The sequence below is a fragment of the Cnephaeus nilssonii genome, assembly GCF_951640355.1.
Source record: "Cnephaeus nilssonii genome assembly, chromosome: Y".
In the NCBI taxonomy this organism is placed as follows: domain Eukaryota; kingdom Metazoa; phylum Chordata; class Mammalia; order Chiroptera; family Vespertilionidae; genus Cnephaeus; species Cnephaeus nilssonii.
Genome location: NC_137096.1, coordinates 4418060 through 4440528, shown reverse-complemented (window position 1 = coordinate 4440528; position 22469 = coordinate 4418060). Strand labels below are relative to the sequence as shown.

Here is a 22469-nt window from a genome sequence, read left to right as displayed (position 1 = left end):
CCAGCACTGAGGGCTGCCAGGACAAACAGGTCACATTGTAGAACAGTGCTCATGACTGGAGTTGGCTGTGGGAGGTGGGCACCGGTTGCCATTTTCTCTCACCTGAAGTGGGCATAGGTTTTCTATGCGTGTGAAAGGGATTTTCACAAGCAGTGACAGAATTGTGCTACAGGAGTCTTTAGTCATCCACATGGAGAGCTTCCTCCAATAGTTTTCTGGACAAAGAAGCCATGCTTGAATCAATGACCCTGCCCTAAACATCCCATACAGAGCCGGAATCCTGGTGAGTGTACTCTCTATCCTTGTCTGGGAGTACAGTATGGCAGAAGGTGGCCATGCCACTCATGAAAGTAGCCACCAAGGAAGTCTCTCATACTATGGCCAGGGTGGCTGATGGGGCCAGTGGGACGCTGAGCTCGCGTCGCCAACGGTGGCTTTGCTTCCCCTGTTGCCACCGGCAACCCTGGCCTGCTCTCTCAAGCTCCATTCTGCCACCATTTGTTTGAATTTGTTTACCTTCTATAATTGAAACTTTGTAGCTTGAGTGGAAGCTTAGGCCTGCAACGGCTATGGAAAGCTTGGCTTGCTCTGTTACCTGGGAAACCTTGCTCTCTGTGGCTGTAGCCATCTTGGATTGGGGTTAATTTGCATACTCGCCCTGATTGGCTGGTGGGCGTGGCTTGGCTGGTGGGCATCGTTTATGTAGCGGAGTGATGGTTAATTTGCATATTACCATTTTATTAGAGAGGATTATTATTGTTATTAATCACCAGCCAGGGACATTTTTCCCATTGTTTTTTAGAAAGAGTAGGAGGAGGGAGAGAGATTAGAGAGAAGAAAACTGATATGAGAGAGACACATCAACTGGTTGCCTCCCATATACACCTCTGACACGAAGGCTTGGGATCGAGCCTGCAATGGAGGAATGTGCAATTGACCCGGAATTTAACCTGAAACCTTTCAGTCTGCGGGCCAGCGCTCAAACATTGAGCCACACCAGCAAGGGCAGCACAGTTAGCCTTTTAAAATCTTCTCATGAAGGCAGCATTATAGGAACCATCTACAAACACCTAGATTAAACACATGTGTTCCTGCTGGTTTCCACTACACAGCTGTTTCATTTTAGCTGAAGGCACAGCACACCTTCCTGAGTGGGGAGAGATCCTTCCTGTGTTCCCACCCCCAGTGAGAGGGTGAGTCAGCAGGTGATGTGGGGCACGCAGCACCCCTGTGCTCCATAGAGTAAGCTCTGTTGTGCTCACATGACAGAAGTGGCATTAAGCCACCAAGTTAGAAGTCAGTTTGGAGTGTAGGTAGGGACTTGGGCTTGATTTTCCTTTCCTTCCTGGGTGCCAGTAGGTGGCTCTCTGTCTCAGATAGGTACTGTGAGAAGACCTGGAACATTTGTCCTGCTGGCCTCCCCAGCAGGGTCCCCGGGGCGTGGTCCTGTGAGGTGTGGGGGAGGGCACCAGCTTTGAGGTGTCTGGGATGCAGCCCTGTTCTGTTGACCAGGCTGTTAGTTTCCGTTTTCTGTCTCTTTCCTGTGGGGGTTCCAGGTGCCTTCCAGCTTCTTATACCAAGAAACTTTTTTTAAAGGAAAGTGTGTGCTTAGTGGCTCAGTCCAGATAACAGGGGAGCGGTGCGCCCGTTTGGTGCCAGGCCCCCGGCTCCCTGGTATGCCAGCCGCGCGGAGGGTGGCTTCAAGTGCTGGGTGGCGGCATGCAGGCCCGAGTAGCACCAGCTGGCCCGGCGCGCCATGCCTTTCAGTGCCCGGCTCTTCTGTTTGCAGAATCAAGCGGGTGATCGACAACACGACGGTGAAGATGGTGCCCATCAAGATCGTGCACTCGGAGAGCCAGCCCGAGAGGGAGAGCCGCCAGGGCCTGGCCAGCGCCTCCGAGCCGCCCGCGCTGCCCAGCGGGCTGGAGAGAGACCAGATCAAGACGCTGAGCACGTCGGAGCAGTCCTACTCCTGCTTCTACCTTCTACCTGTACAGCCTCCCGGGCGCCGAGCCCCAGCCCCGGGCCCAGCCCCCCGCCATCCCCAAAGGCCTGGCCTCCGCCCCTGCGCTCAGCTACGGGAAGGCCAGGGAGAGGACGGCAGAGGACCTGAAGTCGGAGGAGCTGGCGCGGGAGATCGTGTGCAAGGACAAGTCCCTGGCGGACATCCTGGACCCCAGCGTGAAGGTCAGGACCACCATGGACCTGATGGAGGGCATCTTCCCCAAGGACCAGCAGCTCCTGGAGGAAGCGCAGCAGCGCTGGAAGCTGCTGCCCAAGGTCCCCTCTCCCAGGGCCGCGGAGGACAAGTGAGTGCCCGCTGTGCGTCTGCGGGGTCTTGTGGGCTGCGGAGGGCCAGGGGCGTCTGTGTATGTATATAAATTAATCCTTGCCCGAGGATATTTTTTTCCCATTGATTCTTTAGAGAGAGAGGGAGGAAGGGAGAGATAAACATAGCTGATGAGAGAGATACATTGATTGGTTGCCTCCTGCACACATCCCAGTGGGGCAGGGGGTGGAACCTGCAACCCAGGTACATGCCTTTGACTGAGAATCAAACCAAAGACTCTGGTTCATTGACAGAGGACCTAACCATTGAGACACACACACTGGCCAGGTCAGGGGGATGTATTTTCTTGATTGATTTTGAGGGGCTGGGTTTTCATATGGACTACCCCAATGCTTAGTACTCTTTGGCTGCTTATAACCCTCTTGAAAGAGGCTGATGCATTTCAGACCATGTTCATGGGGATGGTGACTGTGAGGCCTGGCAGAGATGTGAAAATCCTGCATTGGCTGGGTCTTCTCCAAGTGAGGACGTTGTGGTTTTGCTTCTAGTACAGAAGCTCTCAGCAGGTCCACTGTCTCCCCCCCCAAGAGACAGCAGTATTCACACACAGTTTTTTAATATATTTTTATTGATATCAGAGAGGAAGAAGAGAGAGGGAGAGAGAGAGACAAACATCAATGATGAGCAAGAATCACGGATCGGCTGCCTCCTGCACACTCCACACTGGGGATGGAGTCCATAACCTGGGCATGGGCCCTTGACTGGGAATCGAACTGTGACCTCCTGGTTTATAAGTTGACACTCAACCACTGAGCCACGCCGATTGGGGTCCATGATCATCCTTTAGCAGCAGTAGGCTGCAGTGCCAGGGAAGAGCATCAGATGAGAGAAAAAGGCCACCACAAGGACCAAATCAAGAAGGAGTAAATGTGGCTGTTGTCAGGGGGTGCAAGGGCACCCTTCATAAGTTTTTGTTTATTGATTCATTTTAGAGAGGGAAGAGAGAGAGAGACTTAAATGCATTCATTGGTGGACTCTTGTACGTGCTCAGACTGGAGATGGAATCCACACCCTTGGTGTATGGGATGATATTCTAACTGAGCACCCAGCCAGGGTGAGGGGTGCCTCTCTCCTAGACAGTGACACTCATGTCATCCTCATACACCTTGGATGTTGCCAGAGGAAATCATGTGTCTGCACTCTGCACTCAGCTTTAGACATCCTTACTTATTGCAGTCCACACACTCCCCCCCCCCACCCCTTTTAGAAACCCTGCCCCTTAGCCTTGATGAATATCCATCTGGCAAGTCCTGACCTTGTCACCTACCTTGTCCTCCTTTTGCTGCCATCTCCCTGGCTAGTGTCCTTCCGAGGGCACCATCATTTGTCGCAGCCCCGGTTGCCAGGTGACCGTGGGTTGGTGCCCATGATCGCAGATAATTGAGGTTCTGGCATTTTTACAGGCGAGAGGAGCCGAGCATGCTGGCAGCTGTGTCCCTGGCCACCAATTCCGCATACTACAGCATGTTGGCCCCCAAGGCGGAGCTGCTGATTAAGATGAAGGACCTGCAGGAGCAGCAGGAGCCCGAGGAGGACTCGGGGAGTGACCTGGACCACCTGTCTGTGAAGAAGGTAGGACAGCCTGGGTTCCCCATGGCGGTACGTGCAGAGGCAGGCGGGGGCGCACCCGGCCGCACCCCTCAGGGGCCCCGCAGCACATGTCGGGGTGTTTGTGCTTGCTTCTGTGCAGGGCAGTGACGTTGGGGGCAGTCATGTTAAACCCTGGGGTTAGGTGCCCTGTTCTAAGATGGGGCATTTCCACCAGGATCTTTGCCACCTTTTTGTAATGAGATCCAGTGTCACACAAGCTAATGGGCACCATTCTCTTTCTTTTCCTTTTTAATATGTTTTTATTGATTTTAGAGAGAGAGGAAAGGAGAGGGATAGAGAGATAGAAACATCAATTAGCTGCCTCCTGCACAACCCCTACTGTGGATCAAGCCCGCAACCCGGGCATGTGCCTTGACCAGGAATCGAACCTGTGACCTCTTGGTTCATGGGTCAAGGCTCAACCACTGAGCTACACCAGCCAGGCATATTTTAAATTCAGCTGATATGTCTCTTTATCCTGATTAAAATCTGGGAAAATAATTGTCTGCCCTTTAGAATATCCGGTTCACATGTCTGTAAGCAGATGATCCCAACTCCAGCAGTGGGCTGGAAAGTGCTTGCTTAAGCAAATAACATTGTTGGATCAACTCCAAGACACCGCCCCCCCACCCCCATCAACTTGGGGATATGGCCATGGACAGACCAAATAGAGCACCTTCCTTGGGTGGGCGGCAGCCAGCACATAGACAAAAAAACATACTACATGAGGCCAGTCCACATGCACTGCCCAGCCTGGCCTACCACCTATGTGTGTCAGTAAATTGTATTGAAACATGTGGGCTGGTGGCTCTCATACAATAGCTGCAGAGCTGAGTCCTGGAAACAGTGTCCACATGGCCAATAAAGTCTGAAACACTTACTATATAGCCCTTTACAGAGCAAGGTTGCCAAGTCGTTGTCATTATTATTATTATTATTATTATTATTACTACTACTACTATTACTACAAGAGGCCTGGTGCATGAAAATTTGTGCCCTGGGGGAGGGGTCCCTCAGCCCAGCCTGCCCCCTCTCACAGTCTGGGAGCCCTCAGGGGATGTCCTACTGATGGCTTATGCCCACTCCCAGGTGGGCCTAAGCTGCAGTCTGGCCTCCCTCTGCAGGAGGTGAATGGCCTATCAGGGGAAGGCGCCGCCCCCATTACTCCACTGCTGCTGCTACTGCCAGCCCTCCTCAGCCCTCACAGCTGCCGCAGCTTTGTCTGGAGGATGTCTGGAAGATGTCCAGTCTATCCAGTCTAATTAGCATATTACCTTTTATTAGTATAGATTATTATTTTGTTGTTGTTGTTAACCCTCACCCAAGGATATTTTTCCTTTGATTTTTAGAGAGAGTAGAAAGGAGGGAGAGAGAAACATTGATGTGAGAGAGATACATCAATTGGTTGCCTCCTATATGCACTGCAATCGGATCTGGGGAACAAACCTACAACCCAGGTACGTGCCCTTGACTGGGATTCGAACTTGTGACACTTTGGTGCATGGGCTGACCATTGACCCACACTGGCAAGGGCTATATTTTTAATCTAATTTATTGGGGTGACTGGTTCACAAAGCCATATAGGTTTCTAGTATACAGCTCAATAAAACATCATCCACACACTGGATCATGCGTCCATCACCTCAAGCAAAGTCTCTTTCTACCCTCCCTTTACCCACCTCTGCCCACCTCTACTCCCGCACCCCCTTTCCCTCTGGCCATCACCACACTGTCATCTGTGTATATGTGTTATGCTAGAGACCCAGTGCACAGATTTGTGCACCATTGGGATCCCTTTGGCCTGGCCTGTGGGATCAGTCCAAAACCGGCTCTCCAACATCCCCAGAGGGGTCCCAGATTGCGAGAGTGGTGCAGGCTAGGCTGAAGGAACCTCATGGGTGCATGATTGGGGCCGGGGAGGGACGTGGGAGGTTGGCCAGTCCAGGAGGGACCATGGGAGGGCTCCAAGGTGGGTCCAGCCAGTCTCGGTCAGTCCCAATAGACCGGACCCCAGCAGCAAGCTCACCTACCGGTTGGAGCATCTGTCCCCTGGTGGTCAGTGCACATCATAGCAACTGGTCAATCAGTCGATTGTCTGCCCCCTGGTGGTCAGTGCACGTCATAGCAAGCAGTTGAGCAGCCTTAGCATATCTATAATAATAAAAGCGTAATATGCTAATTAGACTGGACATCATTCCAACATCCTTCCAGACGAAGCTGGGGCTGGAGCAAAGCCCAGGTCCCAGCTCCCAGAGGGAAGCCGGTGCCAGCAGCTGGGGAAAGGCCTACTCTTGCATGAATTTCATGCATCAGCCTCTAATCCTATATACAGTAGGTCCTCAAGTTACATTGGAGATCCATTCCTACAGTGTGATGTAACACGATTTTTGCCGTAAGTCGAAACCCACCTACATAAGCACCTACCTCACTCACATGGAGCACATACAGAGCTGTAATGAAGTGAAACAGTAAAAAACATTTAAAAGAAAGATAACAATTCCTGAACTTTACTTGCGGTAAATAAATAATAAAAAACATAAAGCACATATGTACATACTTCAAAATGATGGAACTTTTTTATATAAATAAATGGGAGATGGTGACTTAACCAATGAAACAACGTACATCAATTCCAATGTAACCAGAGAAGAACTGCATGTAATCAAAGCTTCATATGCTAACTAACCGATCATCCAGTCAGATGTTCAACCAATCAAAGCGTAATCCTATCTAATAAAAGAGTAATATGCAAATTAACCATCACTCTGTTACACCCACAAACCATGCCCACCATCCAATCAGGAGCAAGTATGCAAATTAACCTAACCAAGATGGCTGTGGCCACGGAGAGAGCAGGAGGCTTGGGTTTCCCCGGTAATGGAGGAAGCCAAGCTTTCTGCACACTCTGGCGGGCCCAGGCCTCCACTCAAGGCTACAAAGTTTCAATTATAGAAGATAAATAAAACTCAACAAAAATGGCCACAGCCACGGAGCTGGAGAGAGCAGGAGACTTGAGTTGCCCCCAGCAATGGAGGAAACCAAGTTCCCACAGCCCTGGCCTGCCTTGGCCTCCTCCGCTCAAGGCTACAAAGTTTCAATTATAGAAGATAAATAAATCCCAGATACAAGGGCCTCCACTTGGGTCGCCGGGGGCGTGGCTGGCCTGCAAACCACCACAGGCCCCTTGTCCAGACCGCCCCACACCCCAAGGGAATCCCCACCCTGATCCAGGACACCCTTCAGGGCAAACCAGCTGGCCTCCACTCATGCACCAGGCCTCTATCCTATCTAATAAAAGAGTAATATACAGATTGACCATCACTCCAACACACAATATGGCTGCCCATGTGGACCCAAGATGGCCGCCACAAGATGGCCAGCAGGGGAGGGCAGTCGGGAGGGACCAGGCCTGCAGGAGAGGACAGTTAGGGGTGACCAGGCTGGCAAAGGAGGGAAGTGGGGGCGCCGGGCCTGCAGGGGAGAGCAGTTGGGGGAAACCAGGCCTGCAGGGGAGGGCAGTTAGGGGTGACCAGGCCTGCAGGTAAGGGCAGTTAGGGGCAAACAGTCTGTCAGGGGAGCAGTTAGGCATCAATCAGGCTGGCAGGGGAGTGGTTAGGGGTGATCAGGCTGGCAGGCAGAAGCAGTTAGGGGCAATCAGGAAGGCAGGCAAGCGAGTAGTTGGGAGCCAGCAGTCCTGGATTGTGAGAAGAATGTACCAGATTGGAGAGGGTGCAGGCTGGGCTGAGGGACAATCCTCCCCACCCCGTGCACGAATTTCATGCACCAGGCCTCTAGTATGCTAATAATAGCTAAGGCCACTCAACTGCTTACTATGATATGCAATGACCACCAAGGGGCAGACACTTCGACCAGTAGGTTAGCTTGCTGCCAATCGTGACTGAGTGAGAGGTCCAGACATGCCTTGGACTCCTCCTGCGGTCCCTCCCCCCTGTATAATCTCCCATGTCCCTCCCCAACCCCAATCATGCACCCGTAGGGTCCCTCAGCCTGGCCTGTGCCCTCTCACCATCAGGGACCCCTCGGGGGATGTCAGAGAGCTGGTTTCGGCCCAACGGCGGAATGATTAGTCACTATGATGCGCACTGACCACCAGGAGGTAGACTCTCAACACAGGAGCTGCTCCCTGGTGGTCAGTGCACTTCCACAGGGGAACACTACTTAGCTAGAATTTGGGCTCAGGGCTGGCAAGCACACCTGCGGTGGCGGAAGCCTCTCCTGCCTCTATGGCAACACAAAGAATGTCTGACTGTCAGCTAAGGGGTGCGGGCCTAAGCCGTCAGTTGGACATCTCCCAAGGGTTCCCGGACTGCCAGAGGGCTCAGGCCAGGCTGAGGAACCCCCCTGCTCCACGAGTGCATGAGTTTCATGCACTGGGCCTCTAGTCATTAGCATATTATGCTTTGGTTGGTTGAACGACTGACTGGTTGACTGGACACTTAGCATATTAGACTTTTATTATATAGGATAGGATGGTTTTTGGTTATTTCCTTCACTTCCTCATCCAATGCTTAATGCCACCTTTTATTTATTTATTTTTTAATCCTCACCCAAGGATATTTTTCCATTGATTTTTAGGAAGAGTGGAGGAGAGAGGGAAAGACAGAGAGAAACAATGATGGGAGAGAAACACATCAATTGGTTGCCTCCTGCACAAGCTCTGACCAGGGCCCAGGCCAGAGAGAAGCCTACAACTGAGGTATATGCCCTTGTTCAGAATCTAATCTGGGACCCTTTGATCCACAGGTCAATGCTCTATCCACTGAGCCAAACTGCCTAGGGCTTAATGCCGCCTTTTAACAGTGGATAAGACAGAATAGTTTATGTTAATCTAGTTTACATTAGAAAATTGGTCCTTAATTTGCATTTAGGTCAAGTTGAAATCACAGACTTTTAAGTTCATTGACATTCCTTTATTTGTCTTAAGTTTTCATTGCTATGCAGAGTACAATTTTTAATATATTATTTTAAATATATTTTTATTGATTTCAGAGAGGAAGGGAGAGGGAGAGAGTGATAGAAACATCAATGAGGAGAGAGAATCAGGGATCGGCTGCCACCTACATGCCCCCTACTGGGAATGGAGCATGCAACCTGGGTATCTGCCCTGACCAGGAATCAAAACCATGACCTCCTGGTTCATAGAACGATGCTCAACCACTGAGTCACAATGGCCAGGTCGAGAATACTTTTTAATCATGGAATTGAGTACTGGACATAAGACTTAATTGCCTCAGTACATGTAAGCCTTGAATTTGGGAACTTCCAAAGTAGGAAACATAAAGATTCACATAGACCCTGAGAATTCCTGCAGAGATTCAGGTTGAAATGAGGTTTACCATATGTAGCCCAAAGGGACCCACTCATGCACAACCCAATAGGACTTAAGAGGATGAACATAGGTTTATTTTATTTCTAAATTGTCAGTGATTTAACTGGGAATCATTATTCTTTCCCATGGTCTTGTAAATGCTGTTTGTTTGTTTGTTTGTTTGTTTGTTTGTTTGTTTGTTTGTTAATCCTCACATAAGGATATCTTTCCCATTGCTTTTCAACCAGACAGTCGAATGGGGCGAGAGAGAGAAACATTGATGTGAGAGAGAGACATCGATAGGTTACCTCCCACATGCACTCCAACAGGGCAGGGAGCAAACTGCAACCCAGGTACGTGCCCTTGACCAGGAATTGAACCAGAGACCTTTAGGTGCACAGGCCAACGTTCTAAGAACCGAGTGACACCGACTAGGGCTGCTCTATTATTTGATGATGCAAAATGAACTTGCACCCAGTGGGGCTGACTTCCATGTGCCAAGACCCCGCAGTGCCCCCATAGCAGCGGACAGCCCAGGTTGCGCACTCCTGACCCCGTTTGCATGCTCCCTGTGCCCTGCAGCAGGAGCTCATTGATAGCACTGGTCGAAAGCTGGAGGTGCTACAGGGCGCACGGGAGAGCCTGTTAGAGGACACCCAGGCCAATAGCGCCCTTGGAAATGAGGTGGAGGCCATTGTCAAGGGCATCTGTAAGCCGAATGAATTTGAAAAGTTCTGCATGTTCATCGGGGACCTGGACAAGGTGGTGAACCTTCTGCTGTCCCTGTCGGGGCGCCTGGCCCGCGTGGAAAACGCCCTCAACAACTTGGACGACAGCGCTTCTCCTGGCGATCGGGTATGTACAACCCATGGGACCTGGAAATCGGGAGGGCTGGGGGCTGTGGGGGGCTGGGGGAGGACCTGCAGGGAGGTTCTTGGGGAGTTGAGTGAATGCCTCGTGGTGCAAGATGCTATGGTGCTCTCCTGGTATAATGTAGTGATGGCGTGGTCCTCCGGGTATCAGACTGCACTGCCTGCCCAGCATCCCAAGGTCCATTGCAGAGATGCAGAGTGGGTGGGCCAGCCATTATCCCCTCAGCTATGCAGGGCTGAGACGACTCCCCATCTCATTCCACCCCCTTATCTGGCACCACTCAGTGGCCAGGAGTGAGCGTAGCTGGTGGTGGGTGAGAACCTCATGTCAGGCAGATGTGCTAATGCAGTAAAAAGGCTTTCAGAGACAGATGTACTAATGCAGTAAAAAGGCTTTCAGAGGCAGATGTGCTAATGCAGTAAAAAGGCTTTCAGAGGCAGATGTGCTAATGCAGTAAAAAGGCTTTCAGAGGCAGATGTGCTAATGCAGTAAAAAGGCTTTCAGAGGCAGATGTGCTAATACAGTATAAAGCATGGCCTCGAGTTGTAGAAGGTGCCTTCATGATTCTAGGTAGAAAATGAACATGTGAACAGAGTTGAGGGAGGTCCTGCTCCTGATCTCAGCAGCTTTGAGCCCGACTACTTTGAGTCTGAACCGAATTTGTAGCATTGGTTATGATCCGCTTCTCTTTCTGTTTGGAACCCACCAGATTTGCTTCACCTCTTTCCACCCAAGTGCATGGTCCTTTGTTTCACAAGCGCCTGGGGCCATGTGTCCCAGCGAGGTGGGTGGGGTACATCAACCCCAAGCCACCCACAAGCCAGGAGCAGGCTGTTTGCAGCTGCGTTGAATGTCAGCTCCCCTTCCCTAAGCTCTTCTGTGTGTTGGCTTTTTTGCAAACTGCAGCCTCACTCTGGATGCCCCCATGCAGCCCTGCAAAGCAGCAGGATGGCAGGGAGCCTGTGTTCAAAAGTCCCACAGAGGGAAGGGGTTCCTGACACCCCTGGCTGACAGGAACATGATGCATTTGTCTCCTCCTTTCTTCTGTTCTTTACACTGGGAGGGTGTAGAACACAAGTGCATGCTCTGCAGACACAGAGGACAAGAGTAAGAGCCATGTTCTGGGAGTTGGTGTTCTGTGCCCCAGAGCAGAACGCTTGTAAGGGGGGGAAGGAACCTCCCCACAGCATTGTGTGTCTCTCCTACCTCCCTGCATCGTTGTCTACAACCACTCCGGGCTCTGTGGTGGGTTTAAAATCCTGCCCTGGATTTCTTTAGAATGTATTCCCTTTACCACAATGTTGTCATGGAAAGGATGCTAACACAAGTAGGATGATTAAGTCCTTGGCACCTTTTTTTAAATTGCTCATATATTAGGAAAGCAACAGACAAGGTGTGAAAGCCGCAACCAGCATGGCTAGGGTTCAGGATCTGGAGAAGGGCTATGCACAAATGAAGGCATTAGACAAGAAATATGAATTTATAAATCATGGGCAGGCAGGCAGAAAGATCTTTCTCTAGTGGGAAGGCTTCACTGTGGCCCAGGCCTTATTAGCTTTTATTCAATTTTAGAATCCACATCTTGCCCTTAGGCAGGCAGGCAATCTGGTAGTGGACAGACTATCTTAAAGGTCTGTAAATATTAGTAAAGATTGACTTTGAGACTATTAGGTCAGGAAATTGCTTGAGCCACCATTATCTCAACAATCAGTGCATAGCTTTTAGCTCTTGCTAAAGCTCAAGGTCCATCAGCCTTCCAAGTTCCCTGTTTGCACTTTCATAATAGTGTAGACAATGGATAGCTTCCAGCAACAAGGGTTTTTTTTGTTTGTGTGTGTGTATATGTATATGTACATATATATATACATTATATATACATATATATAAAATGTATATATATATATATGTTTGTGTGTATATGTGTACGTACATATATATACAGTATATGTATATGTATATATATATATACATATATATATATACACACACACACACACATATATATATATACACTGAGTAGCCAGATTATTATGATCTCTGAATACATAATAATCTGGCCACTCAGTGTATTTGTATCTCAAATGGGTACCAAAAGTATTCTAGACTTTTGCTGGAGACTTTTGCCCTGAGCTTTCTATCAGCCAGTGCAAAGAGGAAAACTGATCAGGTGCATGATTTATAGTATCTTTGATATCAAATAAATGAGGTACTCAAGAGATGTACATGCATAATAATCTGGCCACTCAGTGTATATTTTCTATACAATGAAGACCTAATATGCAAATGGTCATCACACCCTTATGCTATCATGCCGTAATGGCTTAGACACTCAACACTGGGGAGAGATAAATAGGAACCAGCCAGGCTGTGGCCGGGGAGAGGGACAAGCCACCCACCCCACAGACCCAGGTGCCAGCAGCTGCACGTGCGCCTGCAGCCCAGGAGAGGGACAAGCCATCTGCCCCGTAGTCCTTGGTGCCAGCGGCTGTACCTGTGGCTCAAGAGAGGTACAATCCACATTCCCTATGTTCCCCGCGGTCCCAGGCACCAGTGGCTGCAGTTGCATCCCAGGTGAAGCCACCCACCCACATTCTCCTGTGGCTGTGGCTGGCCCAGGTGAAGCCAGAGGGAGGGAAGCACAGGTCCCAGGTACCTGCAATCAGCCAGAGGAGGGAATCCTAGGTTCCAGGTGCGGAGCAAGGCAGAGGCAGTTAGGGGTGATCAGGCGGGTAGCAGAGCAGTTAGAAGCAATTAGGCAGGCAGGCAGAGGTGGTTAGGGGCAATCAGGAAGACAAGCAGAGGGGTTAGGGGCAATCAGGCAGGAAGGCAGGCAAGCAGTTGGGAGCCGGTCGGTCCCGGGTTGTGAGAGGCAGACAAACATCCCCCGAGGGGTCCTGGATTGGAGAGGGTGCAGGCTGGGCTGAGTGACACCCCTCCTGTGCATGAATTTCATGCACTGAGCCTCTAGTATATATACATCTATCTATCTATATATATACATCTATATATATGTAATATATATATATTACACTAGAGGCCCGGTACATGAAATTTATGCACGGGAGGTGTCCCTCAGCCCGGCCTGCACCCTCTCCAATCCAGGACTCCTCAAGGGATGTATGACTGCCCATTTAGGTAGGATCAGGCCTAAATGGGCAGTCAGACATCCCTCTCACAATCCAGGACTGCTGGTTCCCAACTGCTCGCCTGCCTGCCTGCCTGCCTTCCTGATTGCCCCTAACTGCTTTTGCCTGTCAGCCTGATCACCCCCTAACCACTCCCTTGCCAGCCTGTTTACCCCTAACTGCCCTCCCCTGTAGGCCTGGTCACCCCTAACTGTCCTCCCCTGCAGGCCTGGTTCCCCCCAACTGCTCTCCCCTGCAAGCCTGGGTCCCCCCCCACCCAACTGCCCTTCCCTGCAGGCCTGGTCGCCTGCCACTTCCCTCCTCTGCCGGCCTGGTCACCCTTAACTGCCCTCCCCAGCAGGCTTGATTGCTCCCAACTGCCATCCCTTGCAGACCTGGTTCCTCCCAACTTCCCTCCCCTGCTGGCCATCTTGTAGCAGCCATCTTGTGTCCACATGCGGGCAACCATCTTGTGTGTTGGAGTGATGGTCAATTTGCATATTACTCTAATTTTAGATAGGATGGGGGCCTGGTGCATGGGTGGGGGCTGGCTTCTTTGCCCTGAAGGGTGTCCGGATCAGGGTGGGGGGTTCCCTTGGGGCATGGGGTGGCCTGACCAAGGGGCCTATAATGGTTTGCAGGCCAGCCATGCTCCCAGCGACCCAAGTGGAGGCCCTGGTATCTGGGATTTATTTATCTTCTATAGTTGAAACTTTGTAGCCTTGAACAGAGGCCTGGACCGGCCAGGGTGCGCAGGAAGCTTGGCTTCCTCCATTGCCGAGGAAACCCAGTTTGTGGCCACAGCCATTTTTGTTGGGATTTATTTATCTTCTATAATTGAAACTTTGTAGCCTTGAGGGGAGGCCAGGGCCAGCCAGGATGTGTAGGTCAACTTGGCTATCTCTGTTAGGCAATCCAGGCCCATGTGCAGCACTGGAGGTGGAAGAGGCCTGCAAACAGCGTTAGAGGGGCTGAGGAGAGAAGCAAGGGCGGGCCTGCTGTGGCCACAAGTGCTTGCCAGCCACACTCTCAGAACTCAGTGCTGACCCATCAGGTCTGCATCACTCCAGCCCCAGAATTGCGGTATTTCCAGGGTGTCAGGGTGGCCACTGCTTCTGCCCTGGACCTCACTGGCTTCTCTCTCTCTCTCTCTCTCTCTCTCTCTCTCTCTCTCTCTCTCTCTCTCTCTCTCCCTTCCCCCCCCCACTCTCTTCCCCCCCACCTCCCCTCTCTCCACAGCAGTCGCTGCTGGAGAAGCAGCAGGTCCTCATTCGGCAGCACGAGGATGCCAAGGAGCTCAAGGAGAACCTGGACCACCTGGAGCGCGTGGTGTTCGACATCCTGGCCAGCTACCTGAGCGACGAGAGCCTGGCTGACTACGAGTACTTTGTCAAGATGAAGTCGGCCCTCATCATCGAGCAGCGGGAGCTGGAGGACAAGATCTACCTGGGCGAGGAGCAGCTCAAGTGCCTGGTGGACAGCCTGCAGCCCGAGAGAAGCAAATGAGCCGGCCTCCTGGGGCGGAGCCGGGCCTGCGCACCGCCCCGGGCAGCGGCCCCCAGCCTGGCTGGATGTCCCATAGTGAGAACCGTCTCGTAGCGACGTGGCTGTTAGAAAAGCGATAACTCATGTTTGTCTGGGGTGATGCATTGGGTTTCCCTTTGGATGCTGAGCAGAGTGGCTCCCCTGGGGTATTGTCCTTTACAAGGAGCCTCATGTGGCACGGGCCCTGGTGGCTGGTGAGCTTCTGCCACGGAGACCGCAGGCTCTGTCCCTTACTGCGCACAAGGGCCCCTGGCAGTGATCGCTCTGGCTTCCTGCGTCTCCCGCTGCCAAACCAGCCATTTGGGCAGCGCTCAGCGAGTCCCCAGGGTGCTCAGAGGGGACACCTGGCGCACGGCTTCACAGCTTCTCTTGTGATCCACGAGGGGTGTGGCCTGCCACGTTTTATCCGTGTCCGTCCAATGCTGTTAGCGTTCACTGTCTTTCATATAATGTGCTCTCTGACCCGGCACAAACCTGTGATGATGATGATGATGATGATAGTGATCATTTATTAACATAGTTTCCAAGTGGTTAGAAACCAACTGTGAAATGCATAGCCTTTGTGTTGGGTCGCTCATTCTAAAAGCGCCACTCGAGTCGTGTGCATGCTTTCAAACCCACGCACCAAATGGACGGCTTCAGTCCGTCTCACCTGGCGGCGCGGGTCAGGCGTGTTCCCGCAACGTGCAATGCCTGGTAACAAGTGTGTGAGGTAGTCCTGTGCTTGCTAGGTGTTTCCCAAGACCAGTGGATCGTTCTTAAATTACTTTGTCCCCAGAGCATTTGTGTCGTGTGCATATGGTCATTAATGGGAATTAGCTGCTTTTCTCTTTTTGCCTCTTGCAACCTGTCAGCATGCCCCGAAGGCCCATTCGGTTTCCTTAGAGCCCGCCTCCGGACTCCCGGGGGTCCCTCTACAACTTTGCCACAGAGTTGACCGATTCCGGGCCCTTTTTATTGGTTGACATTGCAAGATTCTGAAGAGTCTGTTCACTTCAAAAACAAACACTGTCATGGTGTCAGTTTGCAGTTGACAAGTCAGGCTGGGAGAAATGATATGCAAATCACATGTGACAAAGGAATCCTCTCCAGAATATATTAATAACTCTATACATCTCAACCGCAAGAAAACCAACAGCCCAGCTGAAATGTAGGCAAAAGATTTCACCAAAGAGGACATGTGCGTGGCAAAGAAGTGTAGGAGAAAGATGGTCAGCCACCAATGGCTGGATGGTAACTTATTTTTACCTAAATCACTGTGGAGCTGGTATCTCTCTCCTCTGATGCTCCTCTGATGCAATGCGTGGTTAATGGTGGGAGAACCCCTTGAATGAGTTCATGTCGGGGTAACGTGGACATTTGTTTGATGGAGGAGTTCTTTGAGTCCTGTTTCCCCTTATTCCCTATAAAAGAAGTTTTCCAGCAGGTGGGGAGACCTCTCTGTCAGCAGCGACTGCCACCTACCCAAACCACACACGCCAGTGTCTTACGACCATGGTCCACACTTCCTGAGCCAGGAGCCACGAGCCAGGCTCCCGGGCTGCGGTCTGGATGTTGGCTTGCCACGCTGAAGGGTCCGCACGGGCCAGCTTCAGGCGTACAGGCTGCCACCGCTCTTTTTGGCAACTGAACCACGCCAAGAAGACAAATGCCTTTCCAGGCGTGTCCATTGCTGTCAGTTCAGCTGTGATGTGGGAATCCTGCCTCTGGCGGTGAGAAGTGGCCACATCGGAGAAGGCCCAGCTGGCTGCTCACGGACCCCCGTGGCCCTCCCTCGGGGGGACCACACCCATTCCATGTGTTTGTTTGCTTTTTAATTTAGGCGAAGCTTTTACCTGTGATTCTTCCCCCTCTGATACAGTGTTGTGGCCGTTTTGATGCTATCTCTGTACGTAAATGTGAACCTAGGAAGTGTGTGTGTCTGTGCCGGCCTTTTGATGTCTGTGCGGACTTCCTTCTCCCTGGGGATATATAGTGCAATCCCCCTTTTAGTGAAGCCCCAGTGCCCACACCTTCCTGTCCAGTCCCCGTCTGCCTCTTCAGTGTCTGCTTGGCGGGACCTAAAGATCCAGGAATCCGTGTACATACCTTAGAAAATAGTGATATCATCATCTATATATATAAAAAGCCAGCGACCGGAATGCCGTAATGACCATAACAACCGGTCACAATGACACCCACTGCAGCCAGTGAACTGGTTGGATTGGGGGGTGGGGCTGGCCAGCCAACCTCCTGCAGCCCCTTCCCTCAGCTGGCCCTGCCCCTGATCAGCCTCTCCCACCCCAATAGGGGTTGAGGCTGGCTGGCCAACTGCCTGCAGCCCCTTGCCCCAGCCGGCCCCACCCCTGAAGGGCCCCCCTCACCACCCCAATTGGCCCGTGGCCCCTCCTCCCAGCCAGCTCTGTCCCCGATCAGCCCTCCCCACTCCATGTGGGAGCAGGGCCAGTTGGCCCACTGCCTACAGCCCTTCCCTACGACCGGCCCCCACCACCCCAATTGGCCCGCAACCCCTCCCCCCAGCAGGCTTTGCCCCAATCGGCCTCCCCAACACCAATCAGGAGTGGGGATGGATGGCCAACCCCCCCTGACCCTCCCCCAGCCACTGACCCCCAATCAGCTCCCCCACCTTATTTGGGGGCAGGCCCGCTGGCCAATTGCCTATAGCACCTCCCCCCAGCCAGCCCAGCCCTGATCGAGGCAGGTCAGCTGGCCAAACTACCGCATCTCCTCCTCCAGACAGGCCTGGCCCCAATCCGCCAATTGGGGCCAAGCCAGCCGGATCCCACCCGTGCACGAATTCGTGTACTGGGCCTCTAGTACCTAATAAAATGGTAATATGCAAATTACCATCACTCCGCTACGCCCACGATTGGGCTGGCTGGAGGCATGGGGGGCGGGACTCAGGGTGGCTGATTGGCTGGCGGTAGGAGCGGGGGTCGGGGACTCGCGAGTCCCCGACCCCCGCTCCTCCCGCCGGCTTAAACGGCTGGCGATGCGGAAGACGCTGGTGGCGGAACTCGGGGTGGCCGATTGCGTGGCTGCTGGCACCAGTTTTCCGCCAGTACCAGTTTTCCTCTGGCCACCTGCCCGATCGGAGCACCTCCCGATCGGAGTTTCTCTCGGGGTGGCCGATCGTGCTGGCGGGAGGCGCTCTGATCAGCGGGTGGCCAGAGGAAAACTGCTGCTGGTGGATAACTGGTGCCGGCAGCCAGGTGAAGGAAAAGTCTATTGCACGAAACTTTGTGCAACGGGCTCCTAGTCTATAATAAAAGCATAATATGCTAATTAGACCAGATAGCCAAATGTCCTTCTGGACAAAGCCGAGCCAGCGAGAGCCGAGGCAAGCTGCTGTGGCGGCGAGGGCCAAGCCCCTTGCATGAATTTTGTGCATCGGTCCTCTAGTCCTATATAATAAAACTAGAGGCCGATGCATGAAATTCATGCACGGGGGGTGTCCCTCAACCAGGCCTGCACCCTCTCCAATCTGGGACCCATCGGGAAATATCCGACTGCTGGTTTAGGCATGATCTCTACCTAAACCAGCATCCCTCTCATAATCCAGGACCACTGGTTCCTAACCACTCACCAGCCTGCCTGCCTGATTTCCCCTAACCACTTCTACCTGCCAGCCTGATTGCCCCCTAACTGCTCTCATGCTGTCTTGATTGATGCCTAACTATTCCCCTGCTGGCCTGATTTCTTCAACTGCCCTCTCCTACCAGCCTGATCGCCCACAACTGCCATCCCCTGCCGGCCTGATTGCCTCCAACTGCCCTCCCCTGCCACCACCTGCCTCCTCCAAACAAGGCAGCAGAGACACCAGGACTGGCCTCCTCCCCAGGACCCCCAGGCCTCACCACGCAGAGTGGCCACCAGGCCTCATCTCCACTGAGTGCACAGCCATCTTGTGGCGGCCATCTTGTGGCAACATCGTATGAGGGCGTCACACAAGGACGTGATGCCACCTAGGCTAGGATAGCCTAATATGCTAAGTGTCCAGCCATAAGGTCAACTGTTCAACCAATCAAAGCGTAATCCTATCTAATAAAAGAGTAATATGCAAATTGACCATCACTCCAACACACAAGATGGCTACCCCCATGTGGTTAAAGATGGCTGCCCCCATGTGGACACAAGATGGCCAGCAGGGGAGGGCAGTTGGGAGGGACCAGGCCTGCAAGGGAGGGCAGTTGGGGCAATCAAGCCTGCAGGGGAGGGCAGTTAGGGGTGACCAGGCTGGCAGAGGAGGGAAGTTGGGGGCAACCGGGCCTGCAGGGCAGGGCAGTTGAGGGGGACCCAGGCCTGCAGGGGAGAGCAGTTAGGGGTGACCAGGCCTGCAGGGGAGGGAAGTTAGGGGTGACCAGGCCTGCAGGGGAGGGCAGTTAGGGGCAAACAGGGGAGCAGTTAGGCATCAATCAGGCTGACAGGCAGAAGCAGTTAGGGGGTAATCAGGCTGGCAGGCAGAGCGGTTAGGGGCAATTAGGCAGGCAGGCAGGAAAGCAGTTAGGAGCCAGCAGTCCTGGATTGTGAGAGGGATGTCCAACTGCCCGTTTAGGCCAGATCCTAAACGGGCAGTTGGACATCTCTCAAGGGTCCCAGATTGGAGAGGGTGAAGGCTGGGCTGAGGGAACACACACACCCATGCACGAATTTTGTGCACCGGGCCTCTAGTCCTATATAATAAAGAAGTAATATGCAAATTGATCATCACTCCAACACACAAGATGGCCGTCCCCATGTGGTCAAAGATGGCCACCCCCATGTGGACACAAGATGGCCACCACAAGATGGCAAGCAGGGAAGGGCAGTTGTGGGTGATCGGGCCAGCAGGGGAGGGCAGTTGGGGGCGACCAGGCTGGCAGGGGAGGACAGTTAGAGGCAATTGGGCCAGCAGGGGAACAGTTAGGCATCAATCAGGCTGGCAGGGGAGTGGTTAGGGGATGATCAGGCTGGCAGGCAGAAGCGGTTAGGGGCAATCAGGCAGGCAGGCGAGCAGTTAGGAGCCAGAAGTCCTGGATTGTGAGAGGGATGTCCCAGATTGGAGAGGGTGCAGGCTGGGCTGAGGGACACACTTGCCCTGTGCACAAATTTTGTGCAACGTGCTTCTAGTACACTAATAATATATTAGGCCTCTCAACTGCTTGGTATAACATGCACTGACCACCAAGGGGCAGACACTCTGACTAGTAGGTTAGCTTGCTGCTGGAGTCTGGCCAATCGGGACTGAGCAAGATGGGCTGGACATGCCCTGGAGCCCTCCCCACGGTCCCTTCCCAGCTGGTAACCTCCCGTGTCCCTCCCAGACCCTGATTGTGCACCAGTGGAGTTCCTGGGCCTGGCCTGCACCCTCTCGCAATCCAGGACCCCTCAGGGGATGTTGGAGAGCTGGTTTTGGCCCAATCCCACAGGTCAGGCCTCTAGTTGCAGATAAAAATATTCTGGTGCTAAAGTTCTGCCCTCTGCGCATGGATGGTGGCTATTCCAGATGCTCTGTGAAGCTCACCTTGGAATGCCCTAAATCACAAGACTTCAGCCAGGCCATCACCTGCAGCTCACTGTGGAAATGTGTGCGGATTCATCCTCGACACTGACCACTTACCTCTCAACAGATCATCCTGCCTGACTTTGATGAATATATAGTGTCTTTGAGTGCATGGAGCCTGTCTTTGATTTACCTATTTTATCAAAACTTTTGTTTGCATTCTTTGTGAATCCTCGCCCAGGGCTATTGTTTCCATTGATTTGTGGAGCGAGTAGAAGGGAGGGAAGGAGGGAGAGAGAGAAACATGGATGTGAGAGAGACGCATCGATTGGTTGCCTCCCGTACATGCACCGACTAACAGGGACCGGGAATTGAGCCTGCAACCCAGGTATGTGCCCTGGACTGGGAATCGAACTCCCGGCCCTTCCGTGCTCAGGCCGATGCTGTCACCACTGAGAAACACTGGTTAGGGCTGTTACAGTATTTGTAAAGAATCAGAACGTCTTCACCCTATGTAAGATCCCTAAACCATCGATGAATTGTGGGGATTGGTTAATGCATAACTATTCGTGCCAGTCGGATACGGCCCGTCAATGAGCAGTCGGGAAAAGTCGGGCATGTGGTTTATACAGGTTACCTGTGGCCACGGTCATTGCATAGCGAACAGGTGTAAGGTCTCGGCGGGTCCAGTGAGAAGTATTTCTTGAGCTCGTGAACTTGAACATCAGCAGGCTCTGCTCCATGTGCCCCTCGTACTCCTCCTGGGACCAGCAGTTGCCGGGGCGTGTCAATGGCAGGTGTGCAGCGCAAGACCAGCGACAGAGGTGCTGTTGACGCCTCTGGTCCTGTCACACCTGCTAAGCTTCCACAGCCGAAGCTCGCCCCACAGCCCAGCCCGAGGTCCAAGGGCGTGGGGTGTGCTGCTCTGCAGTGGGAGGAACAGCAAGGCCGGTGGCCAAGTGGCTGCCCGAAGGTGTGAAGACAGGGCCGCCCCGAGGCTCCATCCCGCACACACTGCCACTCCTGCCACGAGGCCCTCACATGTCCTGACCCAGAAGCTAAGTTCCAGGAGCAGAGTCACCTGGGTCCTCAGGGGCTTAGCCTCCACGAGCCTCAGTTTCTTCCTTGGTGTTTGGAGAAGAGCTGCTGGGAGATCGGGTGAGCTTACACGTGTGCCTGTGCTTGGGACTTGGTTCAGAGGGTGTGAAGGTGCCCCTTGATTTTCATCACTGCAGCCTGGACCTGGGGAAACTTCCCCACCTCAGAACTTCCAGGAGAAGGGTGTGCTTTTGATGGGTGGGATTAGGAATATTTCTGTGATGGAGCAGGTGGTGGGACTCAAAGGTGAGGGAGGGATTCTTTAATAAAAACTATTCAAAATGAGGTAGAAGGTTGAATATTTTTAAAAAATATTTTTTTATTGATTTGAGAGAGGGAGAGAGAAGTAGCAATATCAATGATGAGAGATAGTCATGGATCAGCTGCTCCCCGCAGGCACCACACTGGGGATGGAGCCCACAACCCAGGCATGTGCCCTGACCGGGAATTGAACTGTGACCTCCTAGTTCATAGGTTGACATGCAACCACTAAGCTGTGTCAGTTGGGCGAAGATGGGATATTTTAAATGGGGGACAATTCACACAAATTACATATTTTAAAGAGCAGACAGATTCCGCACAGCTTAGTTCTATTTTAGCTTCAGCCAGACCTGAGTTCCTATTCATATCGTTCTGAAATGATCAGGTAGGACAGGAGGCTGTGATATCTGGCTGTGAACCTGTGTGACTCATGTCCCAAGACCCATTGATGGTTATGTGCAGGGGGGATTGTCCTCAGTCCCTGTGTGACCACATCCTATGATAATAAGGTACAGGGGATCATTTGAGCAACTGCTTGATCCACATCCCTCTTCCTTTTTTCCTTTAAAGAAACAGGCTTACTTAATCACATATTTTTTTTATATATGGTTATATAATCACCATAACTTCTTGGTTCCTAGGTCCACGCTCAACCACTGAGCCACATATTTTTGAAACCTGCTTTTTACTTAACATTGGGAACTTCCCCCCTCTTATTATTCTTCAGCATAAGGTTGAATTTCTGTGAAATAGTCCATTGTGAGGACACAGTGGTTTACTGACTGAGTCTGGTGGGCTGTAGGGTGATTTCATTTG

The 22469-nt window shown here is 52.2% G+C and overlaps 1 protein-coding gene across 1 annotated transcript in view; it reads left to right on the top strand.

Moving 5' to 3' along the window:
• LOC307096444 (protein Shroom2-like) overlaps positions 1–16914 on the top strand; it is a 28271-nt gene extending 11357 nt beyond the window's left edge. Inside the window, 5 exon segments of the mRNA XM_079766059.1 lie at positions 1790–2018; positions 2020–2309; positions 3754–3922; positions 9852–10124; positions 14507–16914. Of these exon segments, the coding sequence (XP_079622185.1) occupies positions 1790–2018; positions 2020–2309; positions 3754–3922; positions 9852–10124; positions 14507–14773 (1228 nt within the window). The 3' untranslated portion in view covers positions 14774–16914.
• The last annotated feature ends 5555 nt before the right edge of the window (positions 16915–22469 follow it).